The sequence below is a fragment of the Colletes latitarsis genome, chromosome 4, assembly GCF_051014445.1.
Source record: "Colletes latitarsis isolate SP2378_abdomen chromosome 4, iyColLati1, whole genome shotgun sequence".
NCBI classification, from domain to species: Eukaryota; Metazoa; Arthropoda; class Insecta; order Hymenoptera; family Colletidae; genus Colletes; species Colletes latitarsis.
Genome location: NC_135137.1, coordinates 29,050,953 through 29,071,553, shown reverse-complemented (window position 1 = coordinate 29,071,553; position 20,601 = coordinate 29,050,953). Strand labels below are relative to the sequence as shown.

The 20,601-nt window shown below is 34.8% G+C and overlaps 1 protein-coding gene across 1 annotated transcript in view; it reads left to right on the top strand.

Annotated features, from left to right (window-relative positions):
- The window catches only part of LOC143341173 (lachesin), a 622,893-nt gene that overhangs the window by 166,411 nt on the left and 435,881 nt on the right, over positions 1 to 20,601 (top strand). Inside the window, exon 2 of the mRNA XM_076763894.1 lies at positions 9,135 to 9,244. Coding sequence (XP_076620009.1) covers positions 9,135 to 9,244 — 110 coding nt within the window. The remainder of the gene's footprint in view (positions 1 to 9,134; positions 9,245 to 20,601) is intronic.

Genomic DNA, 20,601 nt, shown 5'->3' with positions numbered 1-20,601 from the left:
AAAAATTATTTTTAGTTGCAGGGGTCTATTACAGTCATTTTTGGTCAACAGACATACTCCCGAAATCCTGCTCAGTTTCGAGAAAAAAATTCCTTACCGAAAATATAATTTCTGGCCAGAAATGTCTGCCCGAATTTTCATGCGAATCTTTAAAACGTCATAACTTCTGAACGGATTGGACGATTTTAATGTTTAAAAAAGCAAATTACGCGTATTTTGATGGAGAATATGTAAGAATTGCAAAAATATTCGAAAAGTTGGTCCTTGACACTGCAAAATGAGAAAAACCCCATAAAAATGGTCCAATTTTCAAACAGCCATAACTCCTACAATTGTGAATATATTTCAATGAAACTTTTTTCTGAAGTAGAGCTCATGGGTACCTACAGAAAAGTATTAGACAACTTTTCTCTAGGGCGTCAAACAAAATTATTAAAAATCAAAAACGAATTTTTAAGAAAAATCGACAGGGGTAGGTGCCTAAATTTTTCGACGAAAAACAAAAATTTCAAATCGTTCTGAAAAAATTATTTCTAGATTCTGGGGTCAAATACAATCATTTTTGGTCAATAGATGTACCCCCGAAATCTTGCGCATTTTCGAGAAAAAAATTCTGTACGGTCGGAACTTGAAACGTTAATAACTGTTTAACAAAGCCTTCATCAACAAATTGGTATTCTTGATTTTCGTCTTATTTTGGCCTTTAGAATCCCCCATTAAAATTTTTCCCAGGGGTGGCCGAACCCCTTATTTTAAATATAATTTAAAAATATTTAGCAAAAGGATATGATACCGTGGTTCGCGACTTCTGATTACGTTCGGTGAAAGTGTTTAGAGAAAGTTCGCAATTTCGACGCGCGAACTCTAATCATCGGCTAACAACGACAACCAAAATGGAACGCTACGGAAACGTCAGTGATCAAATTACGGAAGCTCGGCGTCAATCTTCGGCCGTATAAATTTGAGAACTGTGTTTCGCGTTGCGCGCGGAGGCAACAAACTAGAAATTTATGAATGCGGCACGATAATCTGGGAATACCTGTATCCTTAATGAGTGCTCGAGGCAGGTGTTTCAGGCACTAAGCTCTCGCACGAATCTTTGATTCCCCGCTAAAGTTCGTAGTCTTTATGAACTGCGAAAATCAGGATTTGGCAGCGAGGGGGTTGGGTTGAGCCACGCCGCAAGAGATAGGTTGGCGTAGATAGGGGCGGACAGGGTGGTGGTGAGTTCGAAATGCGGTCTCACACAACGGCAGCATATGTGTAGCTGCACGACTACCAAAGCCTTTCGGGCTCGCAGATAGCAAAGTCGATGGCAGTGGCCCAAAGAGAATTTCCTAGTAGCATACGTCCTGTTCGCTTGGCAAGCAGGAGTCACTTGGAGTCACCTTTAAAAGTCACCTTTTCCCTCCGTGTTTCTCTATTTTCTTTCCGTTCCATCTATTTGCCTGTATATACGCCCGTATAAATCCAGGGTACGCGAGAGCCCCGGAATGTGCGTGCTCCCTTCGCAAAGGGTGACGCCATTGTGTATTTATTTTTATGGACGCTGTTGCGAACAAGTGCCGGTGCGCTTCGCGAATGTGCCGGCATAAAGTAGCATTAAAGTATCGGGGTGTTGCGAAACTTTCCCCGGTGTTATAATTAATAATTCTTCGTTAAGCTGCGGTGAGCTGCATGGAAAAATAGTTAATGCCGCGTCAGGGACACTTAATTATGAGATTTCTTGTTTCGAGCTGTACAACGCTGCTCGAAAGTTTCTACCATTCCTCGATCTTTATAGAAATAAAGCTTTCTCCCGTGCGCATATTTGTTTCGCCGTTTACTTTTTCGTGTCCAGAAGAAGCTTATAAAAATTGCGCGTTGTAAATATTTGTTAAATAAGTTTGATACGTTATTTCTAACTATATTTTTACTATACCAATGAAGTAAAATATTAAATAAAGATGTGCATTATTGTTAAAATTCTTGAAATTCTCGAGAACTGAAAGATTCTGTGTTGGTATTGATTTTGTAATTAGGTGTTACTTGCTCGTTAATATTTAAAAAAGAATTACTTCATACATAGAAGTAACACAGTGTAATAAACAATATTTGGAAAAATATATTGAAAGAATTCTCATAAGAAAATGAGCTTCGTTTCATTCCTAGTGAATCACTATCCGTACGTGCGAAATATTTCTGTATTGCTTCTGCAGTTCTTACCAAGAAACGAACCATATTGCATTACATATTACGTTACATAATTTAGCTTATTAAAATTCTTGTTCAAACCAATGAATGATACGTACCGTATATCCCGAGCAGTGGTACGATTAACTTAAGGTTCGACGTTCGAGGTACGGAAAAAGGATGCAAAGTTTGCCGGAGAAGTTGGTGCACTGGTTGCGTAGAACGTCTCTCGAACGCGTCTTTGCGTGTCTGCATAGGGTAAGAGGGTTTCGACAGGGTTGGATTGGAACTACAGGTGAGCGAGGGAAGGTGCACGGATGCAGGTGCAATGGTATGGGTCGTTAGCAGAATCGCATTCGAACTCTAAAGTAGTACTCTCTCTACGGGAAGAAACTCTTTGGAGTGCGGGGTCTCTTCAGAGGTAACGATCTTTCTCGTTTTTGCTGCTCTGTTTTCCCTCTAGCCCCCGCGATCCGTATTCCCTGTTCCATCCCTTGAGCCGATATCCCGCGTGTAATCCGTAATAACGTTTGAGAGGCGCACTTTGAGAGGCATTGGAAGCCATGGGATCGGTAAGTGTACCTCGCAAATCGGCCTCGTGGTTCGTTGAGTATTTGTTGGAGGTACTTCCGAGGAGTCAGAATCTTACGTATTCGTTTAAGGACTTTTCGATCTCTCGACGTAATTGATAGCGGTGTTAAACGGCGATGGGAATTATATCGAATCAATACTATCGACGACAGTCCGTAAGCTGGATATTTGATAGAAGAATGTCTTGGAAAATACACTATCGTCCATAATTCACCGGACATTTTCCTCGTACGTTTTGGAAAATGCAAACTAAGGTACAGTTTCAATTTTTCGAAGCGATTTTATTATCTCGTTTCCTTACATTTAGTCATTTTAACTTTACTATAAATTTTAGAACGATCACATGAAATTAGAATAAATATGCAATGAGTAAAATTTGTCGAGAAAGCAAATTTTAAAGATCGGTCTGTGAAATTTGTGCTCATAATTGCCGCCTTATTTTGAGTAAAAGACACGCGCGCCACCAAGGGTAAGAGTGAGTAACTGGGCCTGAGGTATGCGCGACATACGCATTAGTCTCGAAAGTCCACTCAAACGAAGAATGTGCTGTGAGAAATGTTTAGATAGTTTTCTTTATTTCAATATTAATACTTAATAAGTCACTTTGCGTGTATTGTGCAACAATGATATAATACGTGTATGTGATGTGTATTTTCTGTGAGATTTCGATTTCTTCTATTCGATTCAACGTGATTTCGTCCGGCTACGTTAAGAGGTTATGTGTCCAGAAGCCACGAGCTAAGTGCGCAGTTTCGTAAAACGACTAACAAATACTCGTGGACAATATTACAGAAAGGTAGGAATGATATTAATAATAAAAATACTAAAATCAATTGTTAATAGGATTCTAGTTAATTTGAAGGATTGTTTTCAAACGAGGCTGAACTTTCGGTAAAACACATTACAATATGAGTTCTGTTTCGTTTGTAACAAAGTGAATAACTAAGCGTTAGTTTCATTTTATAATTTATGTCGCTTCACAGTGTTAACTTGCGTTTATTTTTCGTTCGCCAAGTGCCCGGTGACATGTGAATGAAACTCAAAAATTACTGTACTGTACAAGCAACTACTAATATAGAGATTAATTCATGTCATATTACGACGTATTTTATATATGTTTAACTATATTCACAAAACATAGTTAATTTCATAATTTTGTGAGGAACAGTTCTACCTTTGTTTTCATAAAGATATAGTTTCTCCATTTGGAATTTTTTACGAACCATATCATAAGTTTAAAATGTAGTAAAAATGTTTAGAGTTTCGTGATCCTTCAGCATGAATATTCCCTAAGTGATTCATTTAGTATGTTAACATTAAGGCCGGGGGCACCACGAGCGTCGAAACGGCGTGCGCTTCTATATTCTTCCTTGTCTTACAATTGAAAAGACATAGGAATGCCGATCTTGTCTGTCTTCGTTGTTTTCAACTGCAAGACAAGGAAGAACATAGAAACGCACGTCGCTTCAATGCTCGTGTGCCCCCGGTCTAAATTGTTTAAACGAAACAGTCAATACGTGGGTCTCGAGTGACCCCTGGCGCAGGATTAATTAATGATCTTACCAAAAAAACGAATGAATTGTTTAAGATGGTTTACGTGTTTCTTTTTCTAACAATAAAAATGGACAGTCGTTGGGTCTCGAGTTTTAGGGTGTCGTTTCTTCCGCTGTTCGTCCGTTGCTACGACAAACACTTCCAATGGTCCAACCCGACACGACAGCTACTCTCTTTCACGGTGCGGTTTTACAGATTTCTATTCAAATAGGATCTAAACCGTCTGAAGATATCTTGAATCTAGAAAAGAAGTGCAAAAAGTCTCAAAATGTTTTGCAAAACAATTGCAAATGTCTTCGATACTTTTTTAAATTCTTGAGAATTTTTAAAGTTTAGAATATTTTAAATTTTTCTAAAATGTGAAATTAAATTTTATTTGGGAAAGATCGTAATGAAATAATAAATAAAAATACGGAAGATTTACAAGAAATATGATCTCGAGATTTTATGAACAGTTTTTACTTTTAACTGAAAATTAGGTAGAAACTTTTTTAGTCATAAAGAATTTTATTTTATATATATTTCTCGTTAAATAAATTGCTTTGAAATTTAACTATCGTTTTTAGAATAACTTTTTGAAAAACACGAACATTGTTTTAACATTGGTTTTATGCAAAACAATGCATTTTTTAAAATTTGATGACAATATTAAAAGGTTCGTCTACTTTTACAGGAAAATCCCCATTTCTCTTTTAGAGAGAAAATGCGAGGAAAATGGGTAACTCGTGATAATACCTCGAAGTTACAGAGATCCAATGATTGCTTCTCGTTGCCTGAAAATGTTTCCTTTTGTAACACGACTATCGTTAAAAAATTCTTGCGAACTGTTTTCTGTTTCTCAAAATTAAAATCCTGCTCGAAGGGGTGGCATTTTAGAATAGTAGTCTGAAAATTGATGTTTACTGAGGATTTCAATAGAATATGTTAAAAGCTGAAAAGGAATAAAGTTATTTAATTTGATAACTTTGTAAATGCATTTTATTGCATATGCATACAGGTTGTTCGGCCAACTCTGGGAAAAATTTTAATGGGAGATTCTAGGGGCCAAAATAAGACGAAAATCAAGAATACCAATTTGTTGATTGAGGCTTTGTTAAAAAGTTATTAACGTTTAAAGTTCCGCTTGTAGAACGGCAATCTGCGTGCATGCGATAGTGGTTCTCACTCAGCATGAGAAACTCTATTTAGTGACGTATCGACAGTCTCACAGTTTTCTGAGTGAGAACCACTATCATGCGTGCGCAGCTGTTCGCAGATTGCCGTTCTACAGGCTGAACTATAAACGTTAATAACTTTTTAACAAAGCCTCAATCAACAAATTGGTATTCTTGATCTTCGTCTTATTTTGGCTCCTAGAATCTCCCATTAAAATTTTTCCCAGAGGTGGCTGACTACCCTGTATAAGTGTGCTCCTTTTAGTAACTTTCAACGAATATTTTCCAATGTTATAGTTTGCTTTTTTAATCGCTCAAGAGCTATAATAATTGTTTGCCACAACTATCTAATACAGACCACATTGCTTTGCATTATTTTTCTCCAAAGTTCAAAGTACCAAAGTGCTACGATACAAAGGGCGCGAACAAATTTTCAAAGTTGTTTTTCTGCCAAAATAGAGTTTCGAGTGGATACTTCGATTCACTTTTTAGCGTAGAATCATCACATTTGCTCTTGTACGACCGGATACTCTGTATATCGATGCCTTGGTTCATGAAATAATGGTATTCGCCGGTAGAAAACGCGATCGCGAATTTCAGGACGGATCAGCCGTTCCGGTCGGATGGGACGGGCATCTCGAAATCCTCCTGTGGATTCGATCAGCTCCCACAAGGGGAACGGTCTGTTACTCCTCAGGGCGGGCTGCGACGAGATGTACCGACAGTAGACTTGAAAAATTGCATTTTGTATTCAATAACTAGGCTGTCAGGCCGACTAGGTAAGCCCCTATAACTCAAAGCGCATCCGCGCGTCCACGTAGACGTTGTTTCTCGATCGATCGATTTCTTCTCTCCGATCAAACCGCCGTAGGAAATACAACCAGTCACACTCGTCCCGGATGCACCCGAGATGTCGTGATTTGAGAAAGAGAGAAGCTACGTCGTTGACGATCGTCGCGTTCGGTTTGTCAAACCGGCTGGTGTGTTCTTTTGGGAATCGACAGCGGGCGACAGAGTTCTCGAATAGACTTTGTCTTTGCGTATCCGTACACTCGGTGTTTTTTTAGCACCGACTAATGCAATTTTCTTTCTCGCCAAAAAGCAATTAATCCTCTAAAAATTTAACTATTGGCATGAACGTTCGATTATTTTAAATTTGTTGACCATTGGGTTCGGATTCGTTCTCTGAGAATTTGATTTTTTGCACATGATATTATTGAATTATTTTTTATTATTACTCGTTAGATTCATGTTTATTAATGTGTTTATAAATTACTCAAAATTTGGTTATTGGCAAGAATATTCAATTATTTTAAATTTAGATTCATGAACAGTGTGATATTTCACTCTCAAAATTTATTTCTTAATACACAAGTACCATTGAATTATTATAAATATTGTAATATTGGATTCGTGTTTCTGCATCGACTATTGGAAGTTTCTTTCCTATTGATCGAGGGATAACAGTGCTTATCTAAAAGTTTATTTAAAAGTTATCAACGTTGAGCTCAATTTTCTGCGCCCACTAATTCAATTTCTATTCTCGACGATCGAGAGGTTGCTTATAACCCTCTCAAAAATTAATTTGTTTGGTACACAAGTACACTGTGTTATTTCGAATTTGTTGCCGTTGATTTTAAATTACTTCGTTAGCCTGATTGGAAACTCAGATTTGAGCTAAATTTAACATATAAGGAGCAAACAGTTCAATGTCGAATGCATTGAAAATAAAAATTTTCGAGATATTTAAAGATAGCTTTAATGGTTATAGTATTATATACGTACTGTATCAATTTCAAGTTCAAAATGAATTACTAACTTACTACATAATTTAATGGTCAATTTTCAATAATTCGTTTTATAATCTCGAAAGAGAACTCCTCGTTATTTAATGAAGATCATTTGATTTAAAGTGATTTTAAATATTGTAGCATACAAGTAACTGCTGCAATTACGAATATATACAGGGTGTTCGGCCACCTCTGGGAGAAATTTTAATAGAGGATTCTAGAGGCCAAAATAAGACGAAAATCAAGAATACCAATTTGTTGATGGGGGCTTCGTTAAAAGGTCATTAACAATTAAATTCAAAAATTTCAAATCGTCTTGGAAAAAATATTTTTAGTTGCAGGGGGCCATTGCAAGCATTTTTGGTCAACAGACATAACCCCGAAATCTTACTCAGTTTCAAGAAAAAAATTCTTTACCGAAAATACAATTTCTGGCCAGAAATGTCTGCCCAAATTTTCATGCGAATTTTTAAAACGTCATAACTTCTGAACGGATTGGACGATTTTAATGTTTAAAAAAGCAAACTACGCGCATTTTGCTGGAGAATATGTACAAATCGCAAAAATATTCGAAAAGTTGTTCCTTGACCTCGTAAAAGGAGAAAAACCCCATAAAAATGGTCCAATTTTCAAACGACCATAACTTCTACAATAGTGAATATATTTCAATGAAACTTTTTCCTGAAGTAGAGCTCATGGATACATACAAAAAAGTATTAGGCAAAATTTCCGTACAGCGTCAAACAAAATTACTAAAAATGAAAATGGAATTTTTAAGAAAAATCGACAGGGGGTAGGTGCCTAAATTTTTCGACGAAAAACAAAAATTTCAAATCGTTCTGAAAAAATTATTTTCGGTTGCGGGGGTCAATTGCAATCATTTTTAGTGAACACACATACTTCTGAAATCCTACCCACTTTCGAGAAAAAAATTCGAGTATGTGTTGAAAATTTTGGGTGAAAAAAAAGACTTTCGAATCGTCTTGGAAAAATTATTTTTAGTTGCAGGGGTCAATTACAAGCATTTTTGGTCAATAGACATACCCCCGAAATCCTACTCAGTTTCGGTGAAAAAATTCATTACCGAAAATTTCATGTCTGACCATAGCGTTGATATGTTTCACTGAAATTTCATGCGTATCTTTAAAACATCATAACTTCTGAACGGATTGGACGATTTTAATGTTTAAAAAAGCAAATTACGCGTATTTTGATGGAGAATATGTAGGAATTGCAAAAATATTCGAAAAGTTGATCCTTGACCCCGCAAAATGAGAAAAACCCCATAAAAATGGTCCAATTTTCAATCAGCCATAACTTCTACAATTGTGAATATATCTCAATGAAACTTTTTTCTGAAGTAGAGCTCATGGGTACCTACAAAAAAGTATTAGACAACTTTTCTGTAGGGTGTCAAACAAAATTACTAAAAATGAAAAGGGAATTTTTAAGAAAAATCGACAGGGGGTAGGTGCCAAAATTTTTCGATGAAAAAAAAATTTTTAATTTATTCTGAAAAAATTATTTTTGGTTGCGGGGGTCAATTAGAATCATTTTCGGTGAATAGACGTACTTCCGAAATCTTGCGCATTTTCGAGAAAAAAATTCAGTACGGTCGGAATTTTAAACGTTAATAACTGTTTAACGAAGCCTTCATCAACATATTAGTATTCTTGATTTTCGTCTTATTTTGGCCTCTAGTATCCCCCATTAAAATTTTTCCCAGGGGTGGCCGAACACCCTGTATTTATAATTAAATTTATCAATTATATAACACATCTTGCAATACTGATTAAATAATTCGTCTTTGGAGAGACGAACGTGTATCTGTGAAGAGGGTTTATATTAATAGTCATTATATTCTCTGTTTCAGTGACCACCGTTCCCGATCCAGAATTTGTTGATAAAATAGGGAATATTACAGTGTCAGCAGGACGTAACGTAAAATTAGCCTGCAGCGTGAAGGATTTGGGTCCATACAAGGTAGGTGAAAGCAATTTCTATATCGTCTACTAGCCGCTGACCCATATATGCCAAACTGAATAGAGAAAGCATATCGCCTGTATGGTTAATCTGAAAGCTTAAAAAATGCGTCCACGTTACAGTGGCAATGATACATAATATAATGAAATGCAAGGACATATACTTCGTGACAGTGCGAAATTTCTGGTCGTTTGAGCCATTTGTGTTTGGGAATATTGCGTCCATGTGCTTGAAAGATGCTTTTCATATTTAAAAAATATTTAAAGTCGCATTAACAAACGACGTGATTAGTAAAAATTTAATTATATTATCCTGTTACGTTCTCGATGTAATGAGTTTTTATTCGATAGTTATATAAGTCGTCGATAGATTTGAGTTCTGTATTTGAAAATATTTTGGCAAAAATTGTTTAAAGTTCGAGAAGTACTGTGTAGAAGTTTGGTAAATTCGTGGGTTTACTTTGGATGATTCGGTGGTTAGATAGATTGGATAGAAGATTAAAACGTCTATGATCTAGGGATCTCCCAATTCATTTAGGGGGTTTCCTTTCGATTAGCTAGAAAGTTTCCTCAACATATCGTTAAAGGGATCGATAGATTCTGTGTTAGCACGCCAGCCTGTAGAATGTATTCTGATGGCTGATTTAAATAAAATAAACAAGATAGATTGTCCATTAGGAAGCTTATTTTTCCATTATGGAACTTCTAAGTCTTTTACCCCTAGTTGGAAAGATTATTTTCTTTAAATTGTTCAATTCCACCCACCTTTTGGCATAAACAAATATTTTAGAAACTTTTGATCTCTCAATCATCATTGACACTAGAACTACCAAAGTGGTCAAAATTCATAATTTTTAATAAAAATTGTAAAAAACTTACTCCGTTACATTATACACTGCTTGATCTATCGTTTTAATTTTTTTGGTTCAAATCAATACATTATAATTGTCGGTAGTTCTAGTGTTAAACGCTAGGAGGAACTCCAACGTGTCTTGTTCAAAATTTCGAGTTCTACTTGTTTATTATACTGCATGTTAATAATATTCCAAATAACAGTGAAAGTAACGAACTTCTTAACCCCATAAGTGTCCAGATATTTTAATTCTAAAAAGAAAAGTTTCTTTGAAAATGAAGAATAGCAATTTGTTGATTGAGGCTTCGTTAAAAAGTTATTAAGAAATTAAATTAATAAATTTCAAATCATTTACGGAAAAATTATATTCGGTTGCGAGGTCAAAATCATTTTTGGTCAATACACATACCTCCGAAATCCTACGCATTTTCGAGAAAAAAATTAATTACCGAAAATACAATGTCTGACTTGGACATTCTAAATTCCTCTGAAATTTCAAACAGTTTCAAAACCTTCTGGAAAAATTATTTTTAGGTACAGGGGTCAATTACAATTATTTTTGGTGAATAGACATACCCCTGAAATCCGGAAATGTTTCTATAATTTTTTAACGAAGCCTCAATCAACAAATTAGTATCCTTGATTTTCGTCTTATTTTGGCCTCTAGAATCTCCCATTAAAATTCTCTCATTAAAACATGATAAATGGTAAACAATATACATTGTGAAGTATAATTGTACTTACTCTTCGTACAATTAGTGTTTCGTCTTCCAATTTTATATGCGTTGAAATGATTGAAATTATTTATGAAACTGTCCTTGATACAAAATTAACAACATACCCATTTACATCTTATTGTTATTCGTTTCATCTTGGACTGATATATCAATTCGTGAAAAAAGTAAGCATTTTTGTCGTATTCGTGTAAATTCTTAAAGGGTTAAATCACAAATAGTGTGTATATCATACTGCAATTTACATAAATTCCGTGTTATGCTAGAAATTTTAACAATATATGACATGTTTAGTTTATCGTGTCTTGATTCTGATTCTTGTCGTTACTAGACTTCGATCACGCCTTACGAGTCAGGCTCGTTATTCCGGCCCAAATGGTTAACACCCCGTCTTTCGTCCTTATTTGTTCCGGAAGATCTGCGAGTTTCGAATCGTGGAACGCGTCAGTTCGTTGCATCTCGATGTATGCTAAGTAAGTGGCAGAAGGCACCGCGGAAGTTCCTACGGATGCTTCGTCTTGAATACGCGGGCGTCGTTAGATCACGAGATCGAGCCGAAATCGTGAGGCGCTTAGATGAATACGATTCATCAATGAAGGAGCTCGTTAGATTCGAAGCGCGCTCAGAAACGGTGGAAAGTCTTGCGAACGACGTGAAACATCCTCGAGATTCTTAAACAATTTTCTCAGCCCGTCTATTCGTATCCCAGCGTGGAATAAATTAATTGTTTATCGTTCTAGAGTATTAAATTTCACTTTTAATAATTCAAGAATACGCTAATAACAGATGAAAATACAATAATATAATTCTAGATATTTTCTAGGTAATTTCTAAAATATATAAACGCTTTGTATTTCTCACGACATTTTTTATGAATTTATTCATAATAATAGATGTTAAGATATCTAACTTTGTGGAAAGTCTTGCGAACGATGTGAAACTTAAACGAGAGATTGGAATAAATTAATTGTTTATCGTTCTAGAGTATCAAATTTCACTTTTAAGAATTTAAGAATCCGCTAATAACAGGTGCTTCGTTAAAAATATATTTGAAATTAGAAGATAAATAATGATAGACAATTATTTTCGGAATGGGATGTTAGTAATACTCGAAGTTTTTAATTTTTGATCCCATCAGAATATGATTTTGGGTTACGTATCGAGTTCGAGTAATTGTAGGGGTTATAAGGGAATTTTTATAATAATAATGTGTGTGATTTATCGTTTAATTTGTGTTCATTCTCTTTCTCAATTTAATGGAATTAAATGTATGGGCATGAAATTTGTTTAGTCGTTGGAGCAAACGTTGAATAAAATATTCAGTTTTTCAGTAATCACTTCGAGCAAGATTATCGATATTTATAAATTGAAAAAGAATTTATGGAAAATTTTTATTACGTATATTTTGCTTTTCGAATTTGGTAAAACAGCACGTACAACGCAGACTGTTGCGAGGATTAATAAAATATATAGCAACATTTATTCAGAAGCTGAGACAGTTTTTTGAAAATCAGAAATATTAATGACATGTGTGACGTTGGTAGCGAACGATAGATGATTAAAATTTTCTATATATGTATGTGTACGTAGTTTCGTCAAATGCAATTCATTTAAACAGAAACACGGAAACATTTATGAAATGTGGTATAATTCTGGATATCTGAGGTTACATGTACGTATAACTGAATTCTTTCAACTACAGAGAAGAATATGATTATGAGTAATGAAATATGTATGTAGAATATATCACGAGTATTACGTTTCAACAGAATTTTAAAAGGAATATTTTAAAATACTTGATATAAAATTAGAGAAAATTAAAGAAAATACTATTATATTAAGCACTTGTGGAACTCACAAAGTATATAGAATACGATACAGTGAAATATGAATAATAATTTTTCTTTCTTGCTTAAGGTTTGCAATCGAATAATGTGAATAGTATTTAACATTTAAGAAAAGCAATGTACTACTTTCTTATATTACTTTCGACTTTTTGACCCAGTTTGGGATCCTCTTCAAGGAAATATGTACTTAAAAGAAACTATAAACTTATTGCAAAGTAACAGAAATATATTTTCCAAGAGAGAAAATGAAGACGTAGCATAATAAAATAACATCTTACTTTGCTTGTACATCAAATGATATAATTAATTTCACAATGTTAATTAAAATAATTTTATACGTTTACGTGCTTTGTAATGGAGGAACGTACAAAGTCGTAGGAAATTGTGTATGTCAAATTTTCATTTAATTATTATTAAAAGTATTCGGTAGAAAACGGAAAATCTACATTTACGAAGTAATAAAAATGTTTCGCGCTATAATAAGTAACGTAAATAATATAGACTCGATTTTCCTTTACAAAACGGTAACATGTAGAAATACATTAAAAGTTTCCTATATCATTTTGCGAGTTAGAAACGTCGGTTTAGATATTTCATAGAAATTACGTTTGCATAATGACGAAAAGTAAACATTGGAAATATATTAAACGTATTTGATAAAATTTAGCAATTAAAATCATGTCGGTGTACTTTATAAACGAAATTCAATTTATTTGAATGAGAGAGATTTTAATAAAAATCAAAACATTTTGATATATTTCAAGTCTTCATTGCACAATCCAATATCTATTTTTCTCCTTTTTCAATAATTCTCAAAAAACTATAAAACGCGCTTAATATATAGAAATATAAGAAACCCCTAAAGCGAGATACAAATTATTATATTCGATTCTACTAATAAAAATACGAATTTGATACAAAATAACTCATAGTATTGAGAGATTAGTTTCTAGAAATGAAGGTAAAAACGTAACGTGTACGAAATGATCTACATTATCGAATTCAACGATATTGGATACCTTGAAGGTGCAAACTAATTCTGTCGAATAGGAGGGATGAAAATAAGAATGCAACGACTGTAAGGAATGTTTAAAATACAGGGGGTAAGTTTTCTCGAGCGCGACGTGTATACATAAAGTTACATCTTGTTCGGCTCATCGCGAGGAACGCTCTGCAACGCAACAAGCTCGTTACTCTTACGACTAGAGGAACATAATTAAATAACGAGAAGTAAAATAAACCCAGTGGCGAAGTGCTATCTCATTATACGAGTGGGGCGCAAGTACAACCGTTAAAGAACTCGAGGCGAGTCGTTAGAACCTTGTGCCCGAAAGGGAAGAAGAAACATACTCGAAGGACGGCAGCCAGCGGCCAGAAGAAGGCACGGAAGAGGAAAGTTCGTCGGCCACCTGAAATTTTACATCCGCAACGGGTAGGAAGATTGAATTGGCATCTCCTGGACCATCGCCAACTCGTACGTCGCGTAGGGTCGTCGTGTCGTCGTCTTCTTGGCGTTTCTCGAATCTTAAATTGGGAAACCGGTCGCCTCCGTCGACGAGATCTTTCGATGCGGTGGCTTTTCTTCCTTGTCGAAAGTAACCCATGAGTTTTCGAAACTTTAATTCCTTTCGCATGTCGAGAATCGACGACCATGCAAACACGAAGTCGCGATAATATTAAAAAATGGAAAGTACTGCATGGTAAGAATTATTTGCATCGTACGTAACAGCTGTGAATTTATTTGTTATTTATTTTAAAAACCCGGAGAAATAGGGTAAAAATAAAAACATAGATTGATCTGAATTAGAATTAATCTACAAATAACGATCTAAAATAAAACCTAAATTAGTGGAATGATTCAGGGAAATTTTATCTTGATTCTCCCTTTAAGAGATATTCTTGTTTTTCAGGTCAATATTTTTAGATTGTTATTGAGAATTTTTTGCGGAGAATGAGTATGGTAAAAATTATTTGCATCGTACGTGAAAGCTGTGAATTTATTTGTTATTTATTTTAAAAACCCGGAGAAATATGGTAAAAATAAAAGCATAGATTGATCTTCCCTTTAAGAAGTATTCTCGTTTTTGAGGCTAATATTTAGATTATCATCTTTGTCGCGATAAATGATAAAATACACAAAGTTAGATCTTCACACAATTATTCGTTCTTCCTTTTATTAGACAAATATCAATTTTCGAAGCTTTTTCGTAATTATTATTGATAACATAGCGAGACAAAATCTTCCCTCCATGGTGGTAGTAATTGTTTCCATTTCTGATCATTAAAAATAGTTAAAATAAATTTAGAATTCGCACTAGAATAAAAGAATTAGATAATATATTTAGCATTCTTGCAAATTGTAATGTTCTATTTTTAATAAAAATTGTTTTATAATATTTTCACGATTTAAAGATGTCGACCGATTTGTGATATCGAAATAATTGATCGAAATAAAGATCCCAATCGTTTTTAGGAAATTCGGGAACTTACTTATCTTTGCATTCATTAACCAATATAGTTTCAAGTACCTATTGTTCTTTTTTCAACCACTTGTCCACAGTTTAATACCTATTTCTCGTTCATAAATCATGAAAATACTACAAAAATCCATTCATTTCTCCGAGATTAAACTTATTTTCATCAATGAAAATCGTTTTCCACCGTTTTTTTTCTCGAATAAACGTATTCATGTGAAAACCGTAAAAGAGCTTTTATGTGCTTGATGGTTTCCTCTTCAATGATTTACAATTTGAGTACGAGCATTGTTAAATAACTCGTTGCACATTACATGTACGTTGATATTTACATCAATTCGTTGTACTGTTTGCCTTGTTATCGAAAATGAATTGGAAGTTTCTCTTAAAATAACATTTGTCTGTATGATTGCGTTATTATATTTAAATATCGATTTATTATGCTTCATTGAGTTTACAATTTTCGTTTTTGCTGATTTTAGTATTTCAAGGTATATTTTTTGCAACTTTTCAATTTCATCTGACTTCTTTTTCGATTCTCTTTCATATTGTCTACGGGATAAAATGTGTCCCTCTTTCCTTAAATCGTGATAGTAGAAGGAATTCCAATCAAGACTATCTAAATAAAATTACTTTTCATCAGTAAAAATTACATTTACCCATTCAGATATCCAATTCACATGGTTCTTTGCAAATTCAAGCTTAGCTTTTGTATGTACTCCTATCGTAGAGAAATGGAATATAATAATTCGATGTCGGGTTCAGAGTAATATTTAAAAAATACTATAGCGTTTAATCAAGTGTCGCGGATTGTATTTTACATTATTGCATATAAATTTAGTACATATATATTACGTATAAGTATCTGCGAATATTTGACGACGTGTTGAGTATCGGTTGGTTGTTGTTTAGGGTTGATGCAATTTTCGCTTCCAGGTCGGCCATTTCGTTTCCAAATATGTCCTTGTGAGTTGGGATCCATGCTATTCTTATTGTTTTGTTGGATTTTGCCAGTTGGTCGTAGGTTTCTTGGATTTCGGTATAAATTTCGATAGTTTCGTGTTTTGTATTTTCACAATGGAGGAAAGGGAGTCGGAGAAAATGATAAATTTAGGTTCAGGAGAACTGTCTATAAGATTAAGAGCCGAGAGAAGTGCGTACGTTTCAGCTGTGTGTATACTGTTGATGAAGTTTAAGCCTTATTTAAGCTCTGAAATTGCAATGATCCCATTCGTCTAATTAAATTCGTGAATAACAAAAACGATTCTCTAAAGCGGCCTAATACATGCAAACTTAACCCCCCGGTTCTTTTTAGGCCCGTTCCTCCCTTAAGGGGTTGAAGAAGCCGCAGAAAGATGAAGATTTCAGTCCCCTCTGTGAGCGCTCGATGCTTTTATCGACACTCGCGGGAAACGTAATGGCGCCATAAAGGCGACAGTTTGTCAACGATCAAAGCGTCGAGTGATTCTATATCGTGGTTTGCGGGTTGTCTCTAGCCGGCAGCCCTTCTTACGAGTCGTACAGCAACCCCCTAGTGGCCCTTAGTGTCCCGTGGAAGGGCCGACGCGGGATCGGGCACCGCTAAACACGCACTTAAACCACCTACCTCGCACCCTCTAGCCGAGATCAACGTTATTACCCTACGATCATCCGGTTCGCCACTCACCGCATCCGGGATCACGCGAATACCGAAAGGGAAGTAATTGCTGTGCCGTTCGCCTCAGCATCGTTACCGACGTGGCCCGATATTATGGGGGAATATTGTACAGGTTTATTCGCAGTTACGCGGGGCCCCCGGAATTACATTGCCGCGAATTTTCGGGCCGCGTCGGACCAGAGAGGCTGTACGTCATTTTGTAATCGGAACTGAGCCACCCCCATTCGCCCTCTCGTCGCTATAATCTCGTTTTTTATCCACGGACGCTTTATTAATTTTTAAATCGTCATTCGACCGCGGTTGCTTCACGAGCGCGTTTATGCTCGCTGCAATACAATTTCGTTCGATCCGTTGTCGTCGTCTCTCTGTAGCGACGAATTTTTTTTTTTTTTTTCTCTTTTATTTCCTTCCATCGTTTTATAGCCGCGACTCTTTTGCGCGGCCGGCATTGTCTCGTCGCGCGATGTTTTCAATGCCGCGCGAAATTTGTTTTCACGGTCCATCGTGTTTATTTGTACTGCGAATTTCGGGCTCTTTTTATTTCCCTAGAAATTTGGTGATAATCTTCTTTCGCACGGATATAAATCGCGGCTGGTCGGATCGAACGATACATCAGCCGGGAAAGCATCACGCATGACTATGCTCGGTATGTTTTAGGGGGTTTTTTTTTTATTTCGGGCGAAGAGAATCGAGGGAAAATCGAGATACGTAATGGATGGGAGCGAAAACTATATTGATAATAATGTTCCGTTCGAGAGTGGCGAGAAATATTTTCGACGAATGTAATTTTTAATTCGACAGTTTTGTCACGTAGTACACGCCGTATTGCGTCTAATTACGGAAAAAATTTCGTTTATACTACGAAATAAACTTTCTCTTTGTCTGTCACGATGTTATGAAATTTTATAAAAATGATGAAACCGTGTAAAATCTAATTATTGTCTGCATTATATTTTTGCGACAATCATGTAGGCCAGTCCATTCACTTAATTTTAATTATTTCACGATTTAATTTCGTTTATATTTGTAATTGCAAGTTAATAACCGTGAAAAGGATGATAATGAACATTTCTGTAATACGAGTTATACTTGTGTGCAAATAATTTGAAAGTATAAAAGAAAATTTTATTCTCAGTCAGGAATGTGTGCACTTGACTAATTGTAAATATCGGTGCAATAGATTTTAATATAGATTTTCATTAGGATGATTTTGTAAATGAAGGTGGGATAATGATCTGTTATAAAACAAAGTTCTTTTTCTCGATAACGGAAGCTATTACAACAAAGGTTTATTTGTTTTTGCATTAGAAATCACTCCTTTTCGATTCTATTACAATTACTGGGATACACTGCATAAACCAAAAGTGTGTCCATTATTGAAATTCAGTATAAATTACATTAAATTAATCGTACATAAATCGAATGTTTAAATTTTATACCGATTCAAATACTCGTAAAAACTTGACTATGTTTAGTATTCCAAAGAAAAATACTTGTTTTAATACCTAATTCTGGTACTTAATTTTTCGTTATATTATTTTCATTACTAGCTTGTCTAAAAAAATAAGCAATATTAGAATATATTTTGTATCTAATATAACTTTGCATCACATTGTATATCAGTACAAAATTCAAGATATTCAGAATATAGAGTTCATTCAGTATTTACAAAAAGAAATAAAGAATATCTCTTTGAGACTATCTGCTGATAACAATTATCAAATAGCGTTTGTATAAAAATATACTTTTTTACGTATTTGTTTTGAGGAATAGACAAACTTGCGTAGAATTGAAAAGGAAATAATAACATCCAGGGAAATAAGGCAGAGGATAGATTTATTCATAAAAAGATGTAGGGAAAATAAACTAATTCTTTTTTGACAGTTTTATTTAAGTGAAACATTAAAATTTAGTATAAAATTTTGAACCTGGTGATTTGTCATTTTTCATTATCGATAAAGGCACTTCACATAAACGTATATTAAAATTAAAAAGAAAAATGACAATGAAAATAAAAGTAATGAGAAGTTCAAGTAGCCTGTAGAATTTATTATTCATTTAAACATGTATTCAAATTTAAAAAAAAGGAAAGGCGGAAAAAATGAAAATGAAAATAAAAGTAATGAGAATTTCAAGTAGGTTGTAGAATTTATTATAATAAACCGGGGTTGCATGCGCTCCGCAGGTCATGTGTCTGACACGCCTGGCGTAGACAGACAAACATTAATTCTGTGACAATTAAATTTTGTCTGTACAACGTGCAATTATTTGGTAATTGTTTTATTATAGTCACTTATTGTCAATTTCATGTCCTCCATCGAAATACAATAACATAATTCTAGACATTTTCTAGGTGATTCCTAAAATATATAAACGCTTTGCATTTCTCACATTTTTTTATGAATTTATTCATAATAATAGATGTTACGATATCAAAGTTTAATTCCAAATAGGCAGATGATATGTAAAAAAACCAATTCTCTAGTTCCAAAAAAGTTTGAATAATTCGTTGTTTAATGTACAAGGTTTATTTCAAAATAGATGTACTATTTAAAAGTGAAATCAAAATTGGTTACATATTAGCGTTAATAATTATAAGTAGCAGATGATTTTACGTTTTCAATAAGGCTGATTCCTATACTTTAGGGTCCTATTTATGATTTCAAATCCAGTCCAGTCTACGTGTTAATATCAAAAAACGATTTCCATTCGCGAAAGATGTTAATCGTACCGCGAGAAATTAATTCGGTGGGCGAAGTTCACAACTGAAACTAATTTCGATTCGTATGTTTCAATCGCGCGAACGCAATCCGGAATATCTAATGCTCGGATGGCACAATACAGGAAGGCGAGCATCGGAGAATTTAAGTTATGCGCCATAATTCAATTTCTTTCACGAGCTGGCCCGTCTGACGTATCACAAATGGTACCAATAACGTTTAAGCGTCGCCAGAGAAATTCGCGACACTTTGCCTGAATCGATACCGCGTCGGGTATTTTGCGAATCTCCTCGTTTATTCGTTCCCCCGCTGCGGTGAAAATTGTCGTCGTAAAGGCGTCTGCGAGTCGAGATACATCGAGCAAGAAAAATACCATTTAAAGCGAGATATTAAAATTCCTGATCCTCCCTACCGTCCAAGTCAATACGAAAAGCGGGGAGAGTTAGTCGCAAAGGAATTTCCTTTTAGCCTTATCGGCTGTCGCTGCACAAAATGTCCCGAGGAACGTAATTTCAAAATTCTTCGCCTTTTTCTGTGCCATTGCCGTTAATTTTTTAACACGCCCATCCGTGAACCAATTATTAACGTTACCGTAAATCTTTAAAACATCATAACTTCTGAACGGACTGGACGATTTTAATGTTTAAAAAAGCAAACTACGCGTATTTTGATGGAGAATATGTACAAATCGCAAAAATATTCGAAAAGTTGGTCCTTGACCCCGCAAAATGAGAAAAACCCCATAAAAATGGTCCAATTTTCAAACAGCCATAACTCCTACAATAGTGAATATATTTCAATGAAACTTTTTCCTGAAGTAGAGCTCATGGATACATACAAAAAAGTATTAAACAACTTTTCTGTAGGGCGTCAAACAAAATTATTAAAACTGAAAAACGAATTTTTAAGAAAAATCGACAGGGGGTAGGTGCCTAAATTTTTCGACGAAAAACAAAAATTTCAAATCGTTCTGAAAAAATTATTTTCGGTTGCGGGGGTCAATTACAATCATTTTTAGTCAATAGACATACTCCCGAAATCCTACTCAGTTTCGAGAAAAAAATTCCTTACCG